The 17,589-nt window shown below is 36.8% G+C and overlaps 1 protein-coding gene across 5 annotated transcripts in view; it reads right to left on the bottom strand.

Annotated features, from left to right (window-relative positions):
• Nucleotides 1-17,589, bottom strand: part of CNTN3 (contactin 3) — a 317,098-nt gene that overhangs the window by 84,993 nt on the left and 214,516 nt on the right. For all 5 annotated transcript variants that reach the window (XM_023620075.2, XM_023620078.2, XM_023620077.2 and 2 more), the window contains 6 exons: nucleotides 10,258-10,461; nucleotides 8,703-8,805; nucleotides 8,006-8,190; nucleotides 4,314-4,450; nucleotides 3,250-3,379; nucleotides 698-848 (listed from right to left, as the gene is read on the bottom strand). In XM_023620075.2, coding sequence (XP_023475843.1) covers nucleotides 698-848; nucleotides 3,250-3,379; nucleotides 4,314-4,450; nucleotides 8,006-8,190; nucleotides 8,703-8,805; nucleotides 10,258-10,461 — 910 coding nt within the window. The remainder of the gene's footprint in view (nucleotides 1-697; nucleotides 849-3,249; nucleotides 3,380-4,313; nucleotides 4,451-8,005; nucleotides 8,191-8,702; nucleotides 8,806-10,257; nucleotides 10,462-17,589) is intronic.

Here is a 17,589-nt window from a genome sequence, read left to right as displayed (position 1 = left end):
AGGTATTTACCTAAGTGCTTTATGGATATTTATGTGTTTCATCCACATACTAACCCTCATAACGTGAAGTATGTAATAATATCACCATCCTCACTAACAAACGAGGACATGAGACACAGAGAGAGTCAGTCACTTCATTAAGCTAGTAAAAGACAGAATGAAGATTTGGACTCAGGCAGTCTGGCTCCGGAATCTGTGCTTTTAACTTGGCCCTGTTCTGTCTCTTCATTTTAAATGTTATTATAATAACCAGGAAACCAAGAAAGGCTTTGCTTAAACTAATATCAGTAATGCTAAGTTATTTCAATATAGCAATATTGGTATTTATTTGACATATGCTGTCATTACTTTTTGTCCTGGGATGTGGGGCCACTGGGATGCTGAGTGAGGGCCTGGGTCCAGGGCTGACATTCCTTTATCATTCCAGTTTGAGTGTCACCAGGCAATTGAGGAAGACATTCCTTTCTAAAATAAAGTACTCTTTGTGGGAAGAGGTGAGAAATCTCTCTATTTTTAGATTTCAAAAACTTATCACTATCATTGTGACAGTATTACAGAACAAAAATACTACCATCACGGTTCTTAAACATTTCACGTTTTATTGAAATGCTACAGCATTTCATTTCATATGGAAAACCTACTTTGGCATCACTAAGGAAAGTGAGAAGAAATCAGCACCTTTTGGACCACAGAATACCTTTCATTCTCCTGTACGATGGCATCTCCTTTCTTCCAGGAGGAGAGTGCCCTGGGGGAGGCTCTGGGTTTACAATCCAAGCTGACCACGCTGCCCACCTGCACCTGAATCAACTTTTTCATTGGAGTCTTTGAAAAATCTGGAGCAGCAGCTGAAAAGGAAAGAGGAAGAAAGAGAATGAGAATTTGAGGTTTGATTTACTGTTTTTTAATTCTCATACATTTCAAAGGTTGACTTTATAACCATTTTTAAAGTTTCTTGAACACAAGATCTCAAGACTTGATTTACCTGATTCACTGGGCGTGACATGTAGAATTTCAAACCTCAAAAATTAATTCTTACTATTGTGTTTCTGGCAAGTTCTAATTCTTGAGGTAATTTCTTTATATGAGAATTTTAAGTTTACTCTGAAGTTTTAAAATAGCTCAATCATGAGTTTATTAAAATTAAACACATTTTTCATAGAATGCTCTTGAAAGTTAGTTCCATGAAGACAACAAAGGGTTGGTTTCTCTTGTGACTTCTAGGACATAGACCTTGGCACCATCCCTGGCACTCAGTTAGTGTTCAGTAAACATTCTTAGAATGAAGACTTAGTATTGAATTATTATTCTCCTGCATAAAAATTATCAAGATCTTTTATAAAATTTTCATATGGTTAAACTTCCAAGTTGGAGAAATATAATATGCATTACTATATTAAGTTACAATATTACATTAAATATAATATGTAGAAAAGATTATGTTTGCTAACAATGCAAGAGATGCTGATGGTGGAACAACAGTTGAACATTCAAGATATGTAATAATATACCATTTGAATGAAATCATATTTAATCAGAAAACATTCTTCCTTTTACTGCAAATGTGGAAAAAAGTTAAGGACTAAAGTATTTCCCAAGTATCTAATGCTGTGTCTTATGGCAAATTCCAGTGAATGTAATTTTTTTTATAAGTGGAGATGATACAGTGAATTATATTATATTATATAGGGTTGTGGATAAAGAAGACACGTTGTCCAGAGGTTTTTGGCCTTGAAAATTAAGATTGTAAGAAAATAAATTTTACTAAAACAACCCCCTAAAAACTTCATATTTGAATAAAATCTTTTTTTAAAAACATATCTCATATTTTTTTCACATACAAAAATGCCTTGCAGCATGTTGTTAGGGACCCATCCGTTTTAAAGATGAACCAATTATGGCTCATAAGGTTAATTTAAAGCAAAAGGATAGCAGTGCTTCAGCTGAAGACTTGTGTGCCAATTCCACTCCCTTTTTGTCATAAAACCCTACTTCTCTGCCATGGATAAGAGGAGCCAGATTTTCAGTTGATGATCGGCCCTTCCCAGGCCTCAGTCTTCCTGATGCAGATGTGTTTCTAACCTCCAGGCACTAGGGATGAGAGATCTGCTTTTTTTAAACTAGGGTTTCTCAACATGACACGACATTTGGGGCTGGATAATTTTTTGTTGTGAGAGTCTGTCTTGCGCATTGTAGGATATTTAGCAGCTTCTCTGGCCTCTGCCCACAAGATGCCAGCAGCATTCCCTCCCCAAAAATTGTGACAACCAAAAATGTCTCCAGATATTTCCTAAGATGCCCTGGGGCAAAATTGTCCCCAGCTGAGGATCACTGAGTTAGATCAATCAGAACCTTCCAACCTTTTGGCCATATGGATTGGGCCAGCCATGGGTATGTGACCCAAATCAGGCTACATGGGGCCAATGACATGCAGGACTGTGACTTCCATTTGAGCAGTTAAGAAAGCCATCTTTCTTCCACTGGATTGACAGTGGTAATAGAAACTGAACATGTCGGGGATCATCATACAAAATCTGATAACAGTGATGATGTTCGAGCCCTGGATCAAGTTATGCTGAAATTCAAATCTATATTTTAATTACATGATCCCTCCCTTCCTTCCTTCTTTCTTATTTCTGCCATACTGTGCTATGTTCTCAGCTGTGGTTGGATTTTCAGTCAATTGCAATTTAAACTGTTTTTCTGGACAATTGCCCTAAAGATGATACAACAGACTCTTTCTTCTTCTTACCTAAAATACAAGAAGAAAGTAATTTAGAATTTCAAGTAGTTGCGTCTTGGTTAATTAAAGCTTCAGTATGCCTAATGACTGATGCTTCTATCAGGGTTACTAAAGACAAAGGCAACTACTTTCAGATCCATAAATGACTGATTTGAATTTGGTATTTACTTTTACGGGCCAGCCACAGAGAACACCAAAGTTATGTGTTCTCTTAAAAACCATTGCTTAGTTCGTAATATTGGAGGTGGATAAGGATGTCTTAGGTGAGCATCATCTCCCTACTATTGCTTTACTTCAGCCTTTGGTCCAACTCTGGCCATGAGTGCTGCTTTTCCTTCGAAATCACTAAAATGTATGCTTTGATTAGAAACCCTGAATGATTCTGTTGTAACACTGTAGCATGGTATTAAATATAGGAATCTACTATGAAAAGTAAATATTTCTGCTGCTGCCAAAAATGCAGGATTTAAGGAAAAAATAATATGACAAGAAAAAATTAGCCTTACCAACAACCTTGAGTTCAGCACTGGAATAGACGAGACCATGTTTGTTTTCTGCTATGCATTGGAACATGCCAGAATCAGTCACATTTAGGTTTGATATTGTAAGGGCACCGTTTTCTATCTGTATTCTCTCCTAGGTGATAACAAAAGTTTATCTTACATATAAACGTATATACCCTCTTGGAAGAAAAATGAAAACCACAGACTACTATTTCAATCTAGCTCATTTTCCTCAGAGGATGACGCAATCTGATCTGAATTTTAAACTTTTCCTTATTTGAAAATGTGAGACTGATTTAACAGAACCACCACACGTAGTAAGTGCTAATAAACATCCTTCAGTCCGAAAGTATATCAGTAAAATAAACAACAAAGCAAGAGGTAAAATATTGCAGCCACTTTATTTTCCCCTTTCTTTAAAGTTGCAGACTTCTAAAAATGCACCATGCTTTCCACCCCACCAACTGGAAAAGTTTTCACCATTTTTTTAAATCATGAAAATTAAAGACATTATAAATTCTGTGCATTAAAAAGGGTTCTGGGAAACACACATTTATTAAAGGTTTTTAGGTAGTATGAAAGGTTATGTATAGAAATTTGAAGGAACATAATTGACCTTGTACACAATTTTTAAAAAGAGCAAAAATTACATGGGTTCAGAAGAAAACTGATTGAGAAAATAAGTACTCATGTTACAAGGCAACCAAGCAATAGACACATTTATTCTCCAGAGGCCATGCCAAGTTGTCAAACAGGAAAAAGGAAATTACATTCTATATTTGATTAAGTAAGGCCTTCTCTAATTTCAAAATCAAAAAAATAGTATATCATTTTATAGATGAAATTCACAAAATCACCTTTTCCCAGTGAAATTCAACATTGAAAATATTCCTGCCCCGGTGGATTGGGTACTTGATTTTATGTATATTTTTTCCATCCTGTACTACTCCTTAGATGCAAAGGAACATGTGCAAACTCAACAGTTTACTTTGGCACTGGGTCCTGGAGAAAGCATTTACTGAACACACAGCTGGGAGAGGGAGGAGTCGCCAGGCACATGACCTTACCTCGAGCACAAGGGCTTCTCCATTTTTCAACCATCGGTAGGAGGGTTTGGGCTTACCACTCGCCCGGCATTCCCAATAAAGATTATCCTCCACAGCGATTTCCACATCTTTTATGAGCTGAACCCAATGAGGCTTCGCTGCAGTGAAAAAAACAAAATTCAAACCACCCAGTAGATAAAACTTAAATACTTTATCCATGTAAATATAAATGGATTTAAGACTGTAAGCAATGGATTAATGTGAGCATGGCACCTACAGTTCTATTTAACTCCCTAAGTTCTTAAAGTAGATATATGAAACATTTCTAGATTTGAGGATAGATTTTGCAATCTGTCATTTCCTAAGCCAAACTCATTATGCTTTCTCTGTTTTCAAAATTCTTGGCTCTGTATTTTAGTCTTCAGATGTCTATTAGTTGATAATAATGCAGGTGCACAAAATAGAATTTTTTTTACAAGTGTATTTTTGATCATGAGATCACAATTGATGACAACTTAATATGTGGACAGCAGATACTAGTCTTAATTATACACAAAAATTAACATCCATAGAAGAGAAACTTCTAGATCTGAGGAAAAAAATATTTCCTTCAAGTTAGAAATAACTCAATTAAATACAAACCAGTGAGCATCTTATGAGCTTCTGTGTGTGAATTAAAATGAAAGCAGGGAAAGATGGATACATTAGTTCAATATGAATCATACGATTTTTTATGAAAAAGAAGTAATTCATGCAACTTTAAATTATGTATGTAAATCAGTTGCATCAAGTGGATTTACCACTTCCACTTACGTTTTAGAAGATATTTGGAAATACTCTTTACAGATAAAAGCAACATACCACTTACAATGAAAGTCACTCAATACACACAGTATATTCAGCCAAGTCTCAGCTTGCGTTTTAGATCCAAAACTGGGAGGTGAGATGTCTTACTGGTTTCACATTGCATTATGCATGCGATGTGTACTGTGGGACTCACATTTTCATCCTCCATATGGAGAAACAGTTTATCCATTTCTATTTAATCGCAACCCTGGGAAGATCTGTCTCCCCATTTCTATCTCATAAAATTGTTTTTTTAATAAATGAAATTGAAATGAAAGTACAGTTGTTTAGATTTCAGAGAAAACGTACTGGTCTAAGTTTTACCTTATTATTATTATTTTTACATAAAATGTTTGCCCAGTTTGAAGGGTAGTTCAGTCCAAAATCACTTCTCCCTACTCTATATTAAAACACATTTTCTTCTTTCAGGAATTACCAGCCTAGATGGAATGAGACTGCAAACAGACTCACACATGAGCCTGTGACTGAAACTCAAGTTTCCAGCAAAAATTTCCACTGCCTTCTCATACTACTATTTTTCTTCTCCAAGTGGGAGGATAATTTGCTGGATTAAGCCAATCCTGAGATTCCAGCTGCCATGTTAATTGTGATTTCCCCCCTTATTCATCACATGAGATCCAAATATTCTATCAGCCCATTTTTTTACATGAAATATTAAAGCAGATAATCAAAGAACTGCATGGCATTTATTGAATATACTAGGCTCAAGCCAGAATTATAGAGTAACTTTCATGAAATTCTTTATCTCATTAATTTCTAATTTATTTCTTAGGTACATATCATATTACCTACATAATGGACTAAAGCAACAGTCTATCTCCTTTACTAAGTAAGTGGATGATGTTGGTTGTCTACTGTGCATCCATTTCCTCTCTTCTTTACTCCTAAAATAACCCCAGATTTTCACTGAGCTATCCTCTCTTCCATCCCCTCATACTGTCCACAAAACCCAGGGAAACCTGACCTTACTCCCTGTTCCAAGCAGAGGCCCTTAAGTTGTCTAAACCAATTTTTCTTGCTAGTGATTAGTTTAGGAATAAACATGCAGCCAATGAGATTTGAGAAGGGAAATGCAAGATGTTTTGGAGAACGGAAAGATGAACAAGAATTAATGTGCTGGTCACTCTGGCAGCCATTCTGTGACCACAATGGAAACTAACATGCAGAGAAAGGGAAAAGATAGATAAGGGCCGAAAAAAAAAATCTGATTATAAGGCACTTGAACGCCAGCTTAGCTTTGGATTTCTTGTCATGCCATTATTTATCATTTATGCAGGGCTGCTGTTCCATACAGCTAAAAACATTCTTACTGAAACATCAGACAGTTGGAATATCTATGTTTTCTTTTAATGGTCACTTCTTATACTAGGTCAGGCAATGGCTGCTTAGAAAGGAGGAACTAAGCTGGGGATATGAGAAAATGTGACTTGCTTTAGGGTGGCCTTAGAGCTGTACAGACACATTGGTTAAGTGTTCCCAACCCATCTCTGTATCATCCAACCAAGAAGTAGACCTTGACACTTGGGTAACTCCAACTTGGCGCTGTGTATTCTAACCAAATCAAGTAACGAGATGGGAGAGTTGCAACAGAGAATGACTCATGCTATTAATCCATGCCTGCATTTTGTCCCTGACATCCTAAAATTGTACAATAACAAGGGTCAGTCTAATCACAGGTAAAGCACCTGCAGACTTCAAATTTTTTTGAGGGGAGTCATAATAAGCCCCACAACTTTAATATTAGTCTTTGCAAACATTTCCCTCCCTGCAACATTTATGTATGATATATAAGTTTGTATTGCAAACTGATTCAATTTCCAGTTTCTAAAACAAATAGAATATAATGCAATTTGCCTTTCACAAAAATGGTCAATTCCCAGTAGTCTTACAATGTTTCCAAAGATTAACCTGCAAATATATATTCATTGAGCTTACATCTTCATGTATTTTAAGTTTTGTAAAATCATATATTTATACTTTCTAAATTATGCTCTCATCAAAAAACCTAGTATTTTTTAATAAAAGGGATTTGAAAACAAATTTTCAAAAAAAAGACAATTTAATTTTCCAACAAATAGACTCTAAATAAAGGTAACATTATTATCCTTTCCTTACCCAAATTGAACAATACACCAAATAATGTGATTACAAATTAAAAGCAGCCAACATGGTACAATTACATTATTAGAAGGTATAGAATAACACTGAAAAATTCGACAGAAGCTGACTTTACGTGGTTTGCCTAATGCAATAATTGCAAGTCTTGTCAGTAGACAATGTCTTTCTGCTTAGTGAAGAGAACAAAGAAAGATATAAACCACGTTTTCTTTCTTTTCTGTTTTTGAGGAAGATTAGCCCTGAGCTAACATCCATGCCCATCTTCCTCTACTTTATATGTGGGACAGCTGCCACAACATGGCTTGATGAGCCGTGCGTAGGTCTGTGCCCAGGATCCAATCCGGGGAACACTGGGCCGCTGAAGCAGAGTGTGTGAACTTAACTGCTATGGCACCGGGCTGGCCCCCTAAAAACACATTTTCTAAAGGAGAGGGGACTGAAAAGAGATCTCTCTTCGATATGGTTAAATGTGTAAAAGGTACTTCTTAGAAAAAAAAGTTAAATACTTCATTATCATATGGATCATTTTAAAATATGCCTCCAACTTCATTGCAGAATTCTCTTTCTTTTTAATTCCTCCTATGATAAATATTTATCCTCATTTAACAACATTTAGAACAGAACAAGCTGACATTGGAATTCTGCCATAACCTTCCACCTCCCCAACAACAACATTTTATACAGAGAACAAAAGCTAAAAATCCAATTTGCCTCAAGTGGATGCTCACCATAGTAAGTGAGACGCCCTCTGGCGACATTTTTTCCTCGTGAATTCTCAGCAAGGCATTCATAGGAACCTGCATCTTCCTGCTGGAAGTTGGGGATTTCAAGCACACCATTGAATTTCCTCGACTTAATTTTACTGGAAAAAGGCAGTCCGTCACTTCTTCTCCAATTAATCTGAGGTATGGGACTAGGAAGAAAATTGTCAGGTTATTAGCTATTTTATACTGATGTCTGGAAGCCATTGACAAAATAAAGCTTTCATTAGGACAGAGCAAAAAGGCACAGGTTTTCAAATGCAGAACAACACCTCCAACTGTCAATTACATAAACATGATGCAAAGATTTACCCAAGTCATATTGTAATAAAATAAACTGTGCATTTTCTTGAGTTAATTCATGATTTAGAGAAAAGAGTCTAACACATACCCACTATTATAATACAACAAATGAACAAGCAAAAGAAAAATAGTACCAATTTAGTTTATGAAATTAGGCAGGCACAGTCATTTTCTGCAAATTGCCTTTAAAGCTTCAAACTAAATTATATATGTGCCTTTTCCCTGTATTTTATTTTTCCCTTGCTTCTAAATGACAGAAAATTTTAGAAAATAAGGAAAAGAAGAGTCTGTCAAAAACTATCTTGCTCTCTTACAGCAACCTAATATTTCAGCACATCGGAGTCAATGTTATAAAACTTACTTTCCAAGGGCAAAACATTCCAGTTTCACAGTTGAACCTTTAGCTGCTGGAAGAGTTTCTGGAAACTGAACTTCTATTTTCGGTTCATATTCACCCATCACACCTGTAAATCCACAAAGTTAATAGTTTCAACGTTTCCTTTGGAATTGTCCCATTTTTCTTAAATAAAAATTTTCTTTTGCTTCATTTTGAATGGGTTTCTCCTAATGATTTACTCACTAGCCGTCTATGAAGCACTTTTAGAAGCAGTGCTAACTTGAGCCAAGCATGCAACACTAACAAACATTCAGGAGCTTTGGATTCCCTGACTTGTAAATGACTGCTTACAGAGCAGTTCCAAGAAAACCGCTATGCCTTTTACATTATATAAAATGGGAGGCTTTTTTATTCTGTATTCAATTTGGACATTTCTAGTCAACTGAAATATGCAATATATTATGACTGCTTGAAATATCCTAAAGAGCAAAAATTATGGGAGGGAATCTACTTAATGGTACCCTGGTAGCATCAACACCAATCTTAAATGTATTAAATGGCTCCTTGGAGAAAAGAAACAGTAACTTAATAAATGGGAAAGGTCAAAATCAGTTATAACTGATGGAAAGAAGCGCTTAGATAACTTGTGGTCATGGCATTGCCCTGTATCTGACATGGTTTTGTGTAAGTGGGGCAATTACTCAGGTTTACAAGTCTGTTTCCTCTGCAGCTCATGGGCTCCCCTGAAACTACCATGAAGGGGTTGATGAAACAGATTTTTTTCTTTTTTTCTCAGCTTTATTGAGATATGATTGACAAATAAAAACCTGTATATTTAGGTTGTACAATGTGATTTCTTATGGTGTATAACGCAATGATTTAATATACAAATACACTGCAAAAAAATTACCTCAAACAAGTTAACACATCTAGCATCTCACATAGATAATCACTTATATTTTTTAAAATTTTTAAAGTTTTATGGTGAGAACACTTAAGATCCACTCTCTTAGCAAGTTTCAAGTATAAGCTACAGTATTATTAACTATAACCACCATACTGCTGGGAGTGGGGAAAATGCAGAGATGCTGGTCAAAAGGTACAAACTTTCAATTATAAGATGAATAAGTTGTGGGGATCTAATGGACACTTTTCTTAATTTAATTATTTTTTAGAAATACTTTTTTGCCTATAACAAAAATATCCAGAGCTTTAAGAATCTCAAGCTGGCAAAAGTCAGGACAGAGAACTTCATAGGAATGCTCCCTGGGCCCCAGGCTCAGAAGGGCCTCGTGCTTGTTTTAATGGTCTGTTGTCACCATCTTGAAATTCTTAATAGTTTTTGAACAAAGGGCTCCTCATTTTCATTTTTCCCTGGTCCTTGCAAATTGTGAAGATGGTCTTGGGTAAACACTACATATGGTGTCCTATGATTTACGGAATCATTTTAGTCATTGTACTCCTAAGTATTTTTCATTCTGAAAAAAATGAAATAATTCTTCAAGATATACTTTTCCCTTTTGTTTTTGCTTGTATTCACAATATTTCACTTAGAATTGCACCTTGAAACATTTCATACCATCAGAACGTAGCACCAAAGGAGTTGGAGATCCCAGCACTCTGGCATTCGTCACCGTACTTGTCACCACACATGTGTAATTTCCCACATCGGATGGCTCCACCTTGGCTATGTAGAGGTGGCCTGTCTCTTGAGAGACAAATCTCCGACTATCTTCTTCAACAAACGATGGATATTCATTGAAGATCCAAGCATATGACAGTTCTAATAAAAATTTTGGAGAGAAGTTCCATTATTAAGGAAAGTTTTCCATCATATATTAAAAATATATGAAACTACCTTTAATACAAGGTACTGCTGAGTGTTTCGGCTGCAGGTCATGAAGAGAAACAGTTATGTGAAATGATTCTGCATTCATTCTGTGTTATTACGGAGGATACTGCTGATTGGCATTTTTGTGGGAGCATTATTAGTACTGTCATCATCATCGATACTCCAGATACCTCCTAACAAGTCTCTCTGGCTTCCGTCTTGCTCCCTTTAATTTCTATCTCCATACTACCTGTTCTATGATCTTTCAAAATTACCAGTCTCATCATGTCAATTCCTGATGTAACACTTGTTGAAATTCTTTGGTATTCTCAGGAATAATGTGAAATTGCTTAACTTGAATATGAGACCCTGCATGGAGAAGGCCCTGCTCAAAGCCTCAGCACCTAAGAAGCCCCATACTCTCTCTTGCCCCTAGGTCTTTGTACATGCTGCTCTAGGAGGCTGCAATATCCTTTTTCTCTGTCTACTCTTTTGCTTTCTCCCCTTTCAACACCAAACGCTACTCTGCTGCAATATTTCCAGGTGGTTTTCAAAGCTTGGTTCCAACATCAGGAATCACCATCTCTGAGAAGTCTTCCTTACTCCTAGTCCTCTGGGTAGGTGCTTTTATATAGAGCAACTTTAAAGTTATTTCAATTAAAGCGCTTATCATTCTGTACGTAATGATCTTCTTACTTAATCATCCTCCACCACGTGGTAAACAAGTGATGTCAATTTTTGTCCTGCCTGTCCCTACCCTCCAATTAGCAAAATTCAAAAATATTCAAAATATTCAAAAATATTTAGTAGACCTCAATAAGCATTCATTAATTAAGGGTAAAATTATGCTTACTAATTATCTCCTATGTAAAGTCTAATACGAGAGTTTTCTTAAACTTGAGGGTCAAGGTAAACCAACTTTCTCCAAAGAGACTATTGTTCTTCTCCTCTGTGATAATGAAGAATAAATACTGTTATGCTGCTTTGTTCTAGATGCCCATATTTGTTAGAGCCAAGTTGATATTTAAGCACAGTTACTGTGGTTGGCTTATTTGATTCCTTCTTTCCATTGCCCTATTTTCTTTTACAATTTTATTAACCTTACTGTATTGGTTCATTACTATAATGCTTTTCCAAAAGAATATTTGGAAAACATATGTAATCAAAATAAATTTAATGAATAATAAGTTCAAAAATATATTTAAGGCACAATTCCACTGGTGAAGGGTCTTTCCCTTTGGTAGAGGGGGACAGTGAGTGAGTACACCAACAACAATGAGACTGTGTAAGGGCTGGGTGAGAGTGGCTATGGGTTTCAGAGGAAGGAGAGGTGACATTCTTTCATGATGGCAGAACGGGTGTTAAAGGACAGGAGAACATTGTGAAGGGCAGGGATAAAAACACTCCAGGTGGAGTGAAGGGCATGTGAGAAAAGCAAGTAGAGAAGAGAGGCTGGTAAGTCCCTGGAAGAAATGAAACCTGATGACAGACTCCCTTCTACCTTCAACGTAAATGTGAATGCTTGATTCACAGCACATTGTACAGATGTTCAGAAACACTGATTTTTAACCTTGAACTCACCTTTACATCATGTTATCTTATCAGTAGAGCGTTTCATGAAATTCCAATTAGTCATGTGATAGGTTGTGAAATCTAAAGTTGTTTGTCAGATTGTTTGAAAAAAAGGTGTCTCAAACACCTACTCCACAGTTGGCCTCATGCTTACCCCAATGGTGTTTTTCTCTTACAATTGTACTAAATAACCCGCAGAGGAAAAGAATGCTGGTAAGGTATGCTGCATTTGTTCTGCAGTTGTTAAAACTGACAGCCGTTATAGCAATAGTCCTTTGGTGTCTTCCTGCTGCTCTAAGCAAATAGTCCCACCCACAACGTTCCCCAACCCCCACAACCTCACCTTGCTTTAAAGGGGGAAGAGCAATCTTACCCTGCTTTCCAAAGTGTTCTATTCATGAGATTAATAAGAGTGTCCCTCCTCCTTTTATCCAGCCAGAGTAAAACTTCCACTGCTATCCAATATAATAGATCTTAGTGAGGCATTAAGAATAAGAAGTCTATCTTACCAAACCACTTCACACTAAAATGAGAATGGCTGATGGAAAGAACTCAGATTCAGAGTCAGAAAACCTAAAATCTAATAAATTCATGTAAGAAAACATTACACAGCAAGGAGAATGTACGAACAATAACAAATGTAACAGCTTGGGATAAATATTACACATGAAATTTTGATTGAAAATGTTCAACACAAAAATGTTATAAGACTCCATTTGTAGTATTTCTCTTAATCCTAAATTGATATTGTTAATACTTAAGTATTATACTATTATTACATTGTTATAGAGATATTGTGGTGGCTTTGCCTATGTAACCCAGTAACGACTGACTGTTAGAAGTGAGGGAAGGAAGTCAAAATTAAAATCATTTTAAGGCTGTTCCCAAGCATGAACATGAAGTGAATATGTATAAATAAAAAAGTGGACTGTGGTAGACATGGAAGTGTCCCACTTAGGTCTCGCTTCAAGAGAACCTACTGCATAGAATGAGGTTAACTGATGGCCTCCACCTGCTAGCCCATGAGCCCTGTGGCTGCACTTTCCCGGGCTGCTCCTAGCTAACTAAACCCCACGGGGGTATTAATGTTGGCCATTCCTGCAGGAGTCCTCTCATGGGCAACTTCGGCTTAGAGACTCCCCATCATAACATCACAATATTCTCAGAACTGTGCTGCAGTCTGGCATTCTTCTTGTCTAAGTTTTCCTCCCCTCTGGTTGTTCACAGATGTCAGACCTGAATCTCAGTCTGAGGCTCCGTCTACCTATTTCTGCTCCCCTACAGGCACTTCATCCGGTAATTTTTTAATTTTTATTCTGATCCTCTAATCCCATCTTGAGGTCTGGTTCTCCGAGGACCTGAATTGACATAGGGTTGCTGAAATTGAGGAACAGATTCTCCTCTGTATTTAAAACTTCCCCTTCCCTCGGACCTGGAGGAAATGTCCTTTTTCACTGACTTCCTTTCAGATAACTATCCTTCTCCTCAACTTCCATCAAGATAATCCCCTCCCCTCACCCCTAGGATCTTCAAATATGCAAACTGATTCCTGATTGATTCTTAGTACCTGCCTTGCAGACAAGCCCAGACAAGTTAGTGTCCCAGAGCAAAACAGCATAAGCCTATCCTGAGACCCCAACCAACCAAAGAAGAAAAAATTTCACCATTTATGGAAACCTCATTTCCTTGGGCTAAGTTACTGAGCAGAACTCCTAAACCACCATACATAATTTCAAAACCAAACGGAGGGAAGCTGCTGTTTTATGGGTCAGGACTGCGTATTCTTCTTTTAAGAATTAGTGTAATCAGGCAGATTTAGAAGTCTATCTTAGACTAGTATACTGATACCCCTTGAATTACAAAGCGCTAACCTTCTTAAACAGTCACCCAAGGCAAAATTGCATATGTGTTCCTCACAAAATTACACAGAAAATACACATCCTGTATATTATATCTTAGTATAGAAAGACAGTTTATAGAGTTTCCATAAACGCTCTCTTTCTCTTCACATCTTCACAGTACAGTGTATAGTAATATTTTAAATTAAAAGCATAATAATATGGCCTGTGACCAGGGAACCAAGTAAATGAAAGGTTACTGAGGATCTGATCAACAACTAACATGGTCTGTCAAAGGCGTTCCAGACAAGAAATTATGCCTTCTATTTTGCAGAAATTGATGTCTCCATTTTGCCGATGTTGCTATCTTGCAGAGAAACTTACATGTTTGCAGCAAGAACCCTGAAAAACCTTCCAGCTCCAAGCACCTTAAAGTTACCTTAAAGTCATTAGTATCTTAAATTCTCCTCCTCTGGGAGGGTGCAAGCAGCCATTTTCAGATGATGCAATGTACGTAATAGCATGTTTGCCTGCTATGCATGCACCCAAAATGAAACAGTTGTTAAAAACAAACCTGTTATCTTCTGCTCTCTTGTCTACAGTTTCCACTGGCACCAAGCTCTCGGAGACACTGCATTGGGAGCTATCCCCAGTGTTCTCCATTGCATGTGAAGCAATAAACCTTTTCTTTACCTATTTCTGCCCTGGTTGTGTTTTCTGGTTCCCCAATCACCGAGAGATGAACCCATTGAGTTTGGTTACATAACTATCCAAATACGATGTAACTAGAATCATACAATGGTCTTCCTCCACTGCTTCTCCTAAATGCATCCTCAGAAAATCAGAATGAAGATCTTTGACTAACAACACAAAAAAATGAACTCTAAGGTTTTGAGCTGGGAAACCCAGAAGAAACAGGAAAAGCAGGAAGAAGAACCACTCTGGGCATGGAACAGGTTGTACTGAAATAGATTTTGTGACTTAGGCAGGTAATCTATAAATAGAGAATTTTAATTAGTTTTCTGGTGGTGAACATGATGTAATCTACACAAAATTTGAAATATATTATGATGTACATCTGAAAATAAACAGATAAATGAAAAAAAAGAAATTTAAATATAAGCTTAAGAGAGAGTTTGGGCTTAATAATAGCATGATAGGCAGAATAATGGCCCCCAAATGAAGTCTATACCCTAATCCTTGAAATCTGTGAATACTTACCTGTCATGACCAGACGGACTTTCCAGATGTGATTAAATTAATGATGTTGAGTTGAGAAGATGATCCTGGATTATCTGGGTGGGCCTAATGTAATCACAAGGGTCCTTATAAGAGGGAAGTAGGAGGGTCAGAGCCAGAAGAAAGAAAATGTGATGACAGAAGCAGAGGCCATAGTCAGAAAAAGATATGCCAAGATGCTATGCTCTTGGTTTGAAGATGGAGGAAGAAGCCATGAGTGGAGGGATGCGGGTGGCTTCTAGAATCTGGAAAAGGCAAGGAAACAGATTCTCCCCCTTTGAGCTTCCAGAATGAACGCAGGCCTGCCACCATCTTGATTTTTAGCCAAGTGAAATTGATTTTGGACTTTGGACCTCCAGAACTACAAAAGAATAAATTTGTGTGTTTAAAGCCACTAAATTTATGGTAATTTTTTACAGCAGCAATAGGGAAATAATATACATGGCAAAGGGACTTTGCAGGTGTGATTAAATTAAGGATCTTGCCATGGGAGGGTAAAATGTCATCACAAGGGTCCTTACAAGCAAAAAGGGGAGACAGGAGGGTCACAGAAGATGTAACTATGAAAACAGAGATCTGAGTGATGTGATTGCTGGCTAGAGGCCAACAGCCAAGGTATGAGGGAAGCATCTAGAAGCCATAAAAGCAAAAGAATGGATTCTGTCCCAGAGCCTTCAGAAGGAACGCAGCCCTGCCCACAACTGGCACCTTGATTTTAGCCCAGTGAGACCTGTGTTGGACTTCTGACCTACAGAACTGTGAGATAATAAATTTGTGCTGTTTTAAGCCACTTAGTTTTTGGTAATTTGTCACAGCAGCAATAAGAAACTAATATAAATGATGGTAACAGCTAACAATCAGGTGTTGACTATGCCAGGTGCAGAGCTAAGTGCTGTAGATAAGATTTCCACAGAAAAAGAAATGACCAGAGACAAGAAAGTGGAGAAAGCTTAAGAAAGAATCGGATTTTATATAATAGGATTATGAGGTCAATAGAACAGGGGCGGGGGTATTCCAAAAGAGACAGCAAAGTACAACTGGAAAGCAGATGAATTAGTGATTGATTGTTTTGTACAAACATTCAGTCTCTTAAAGACTTATGGAAAGAACCTGTATTTAACATGCTGTACACTGTCATGAGAGGTACACAGAAATTTGTAGCACCTACCTACTTTTCTTTACAGACCTTCTCATTGAAATGGAATGAGTCATAATTTTTATGTCTCAGAGAGAAGATCTGTACTATTTCATTTATTGCCTGCATGACTGTGTTAAAATATTACGCATCATTCTGATTGAAAACATTAAAGAATTATGTGATTTACTGCATTCTGAATAAAGCACAAAATACCTGCTGTAATACTATCAGAATTTACTTATCATAAAAATCTGCATTTGCAATAAATGTTAATTGTATTCTGCAATGTAAAATATATATCAAATCAGCATTCTTTGGAGATTTTTTTCAACATCATTTTATGTATGATGATAAATACAAAGCTATAATAAAAATGATAATTTTATATACTCAAACAAGCTAGACTTTACGAAACCTTTCACAACCTCTTGTGTAAATCACAAACACATTATACCAAAACTACTTGGCCACAGGGCTTTCTACGAACAATGCTATGTGAATATTAGAGATGTGAAATATTTTTTATTAGAGAGTAAAGAGGTTTTACCAATCAAAGCCATAAATTAAGAAAATGAAGTACTGAAATTCTGCTTTCTAAAAAGTACTTATGTGTAGAATGACATCACTCTTCCATCCACATTCCTGCCCGGGTCACTTAAGCATAAGGTCAGTCAATTTAACATGAAATATGTCACTCTGGTGTTTACCTGGAGATACATTAATACACACACTACTGACATTTAAGGGTTTATTTCCAGTTCCATTATAAAATTCTATTATGAGGGAGATTTAATCCTCCATATAGGCATTTTCTAGAAGAAATTCTGTCAAACAAAATTGCAGTTGGGCAAATTGTAAAAGTAACTTTGGCCATTTTCTGTGCTGCCAACTGGGAAGTTTGACCTACTTTAAAATAAGGTATATTTACAAGGGTGTGAGAGCTTGCTTGATGTTACTGCAGATTTTTATGACTGATTCACACAATTGGGAAGAGATTTTTGCTATGGAGACTACAGATGATACCACATTGGTAGAGGGTCTGGGACACAGGACATATTTAAAAATCTAAAACATTGTAGAAAGTTGAAAAGAATTTAAGGTTTCAAAGAACCAATGATCAATGGTTAGGATTGAGAAGTCTGTACTGCAAAGTAGAAGGCATCTATGGACACTTCTAACATTTCAGTGTGTTGTCTTTTAAAAGCTGTTTGTAAGTTGCTGCTTTGGGGCAGCATTACGACAGTTATGTGCTGCATAAGGATGTTTTGGTCAATGATGGGCGGTCCCAGAAGA

The sequence above is a fragment of the Equus caballus genome, chromosome 16 (assembly GCF_041296265.1).
Source record: "Equus caballus isolate H_3958 breed thoroughbred chromosome 16, TB-T2T, whole genome shotgun sequence".
In the NCBI taxonomy this organism is placed as follows: Eukaryota; Metazoa; Chordata; class Mammalia; order Perissodactyla; family Equidae; genus Equus; species Equus caballus.
Note: the sequence above shows the minus strand (reverse complement) of the source record. Positions and strands in the feature narration are given on the sequence as shown.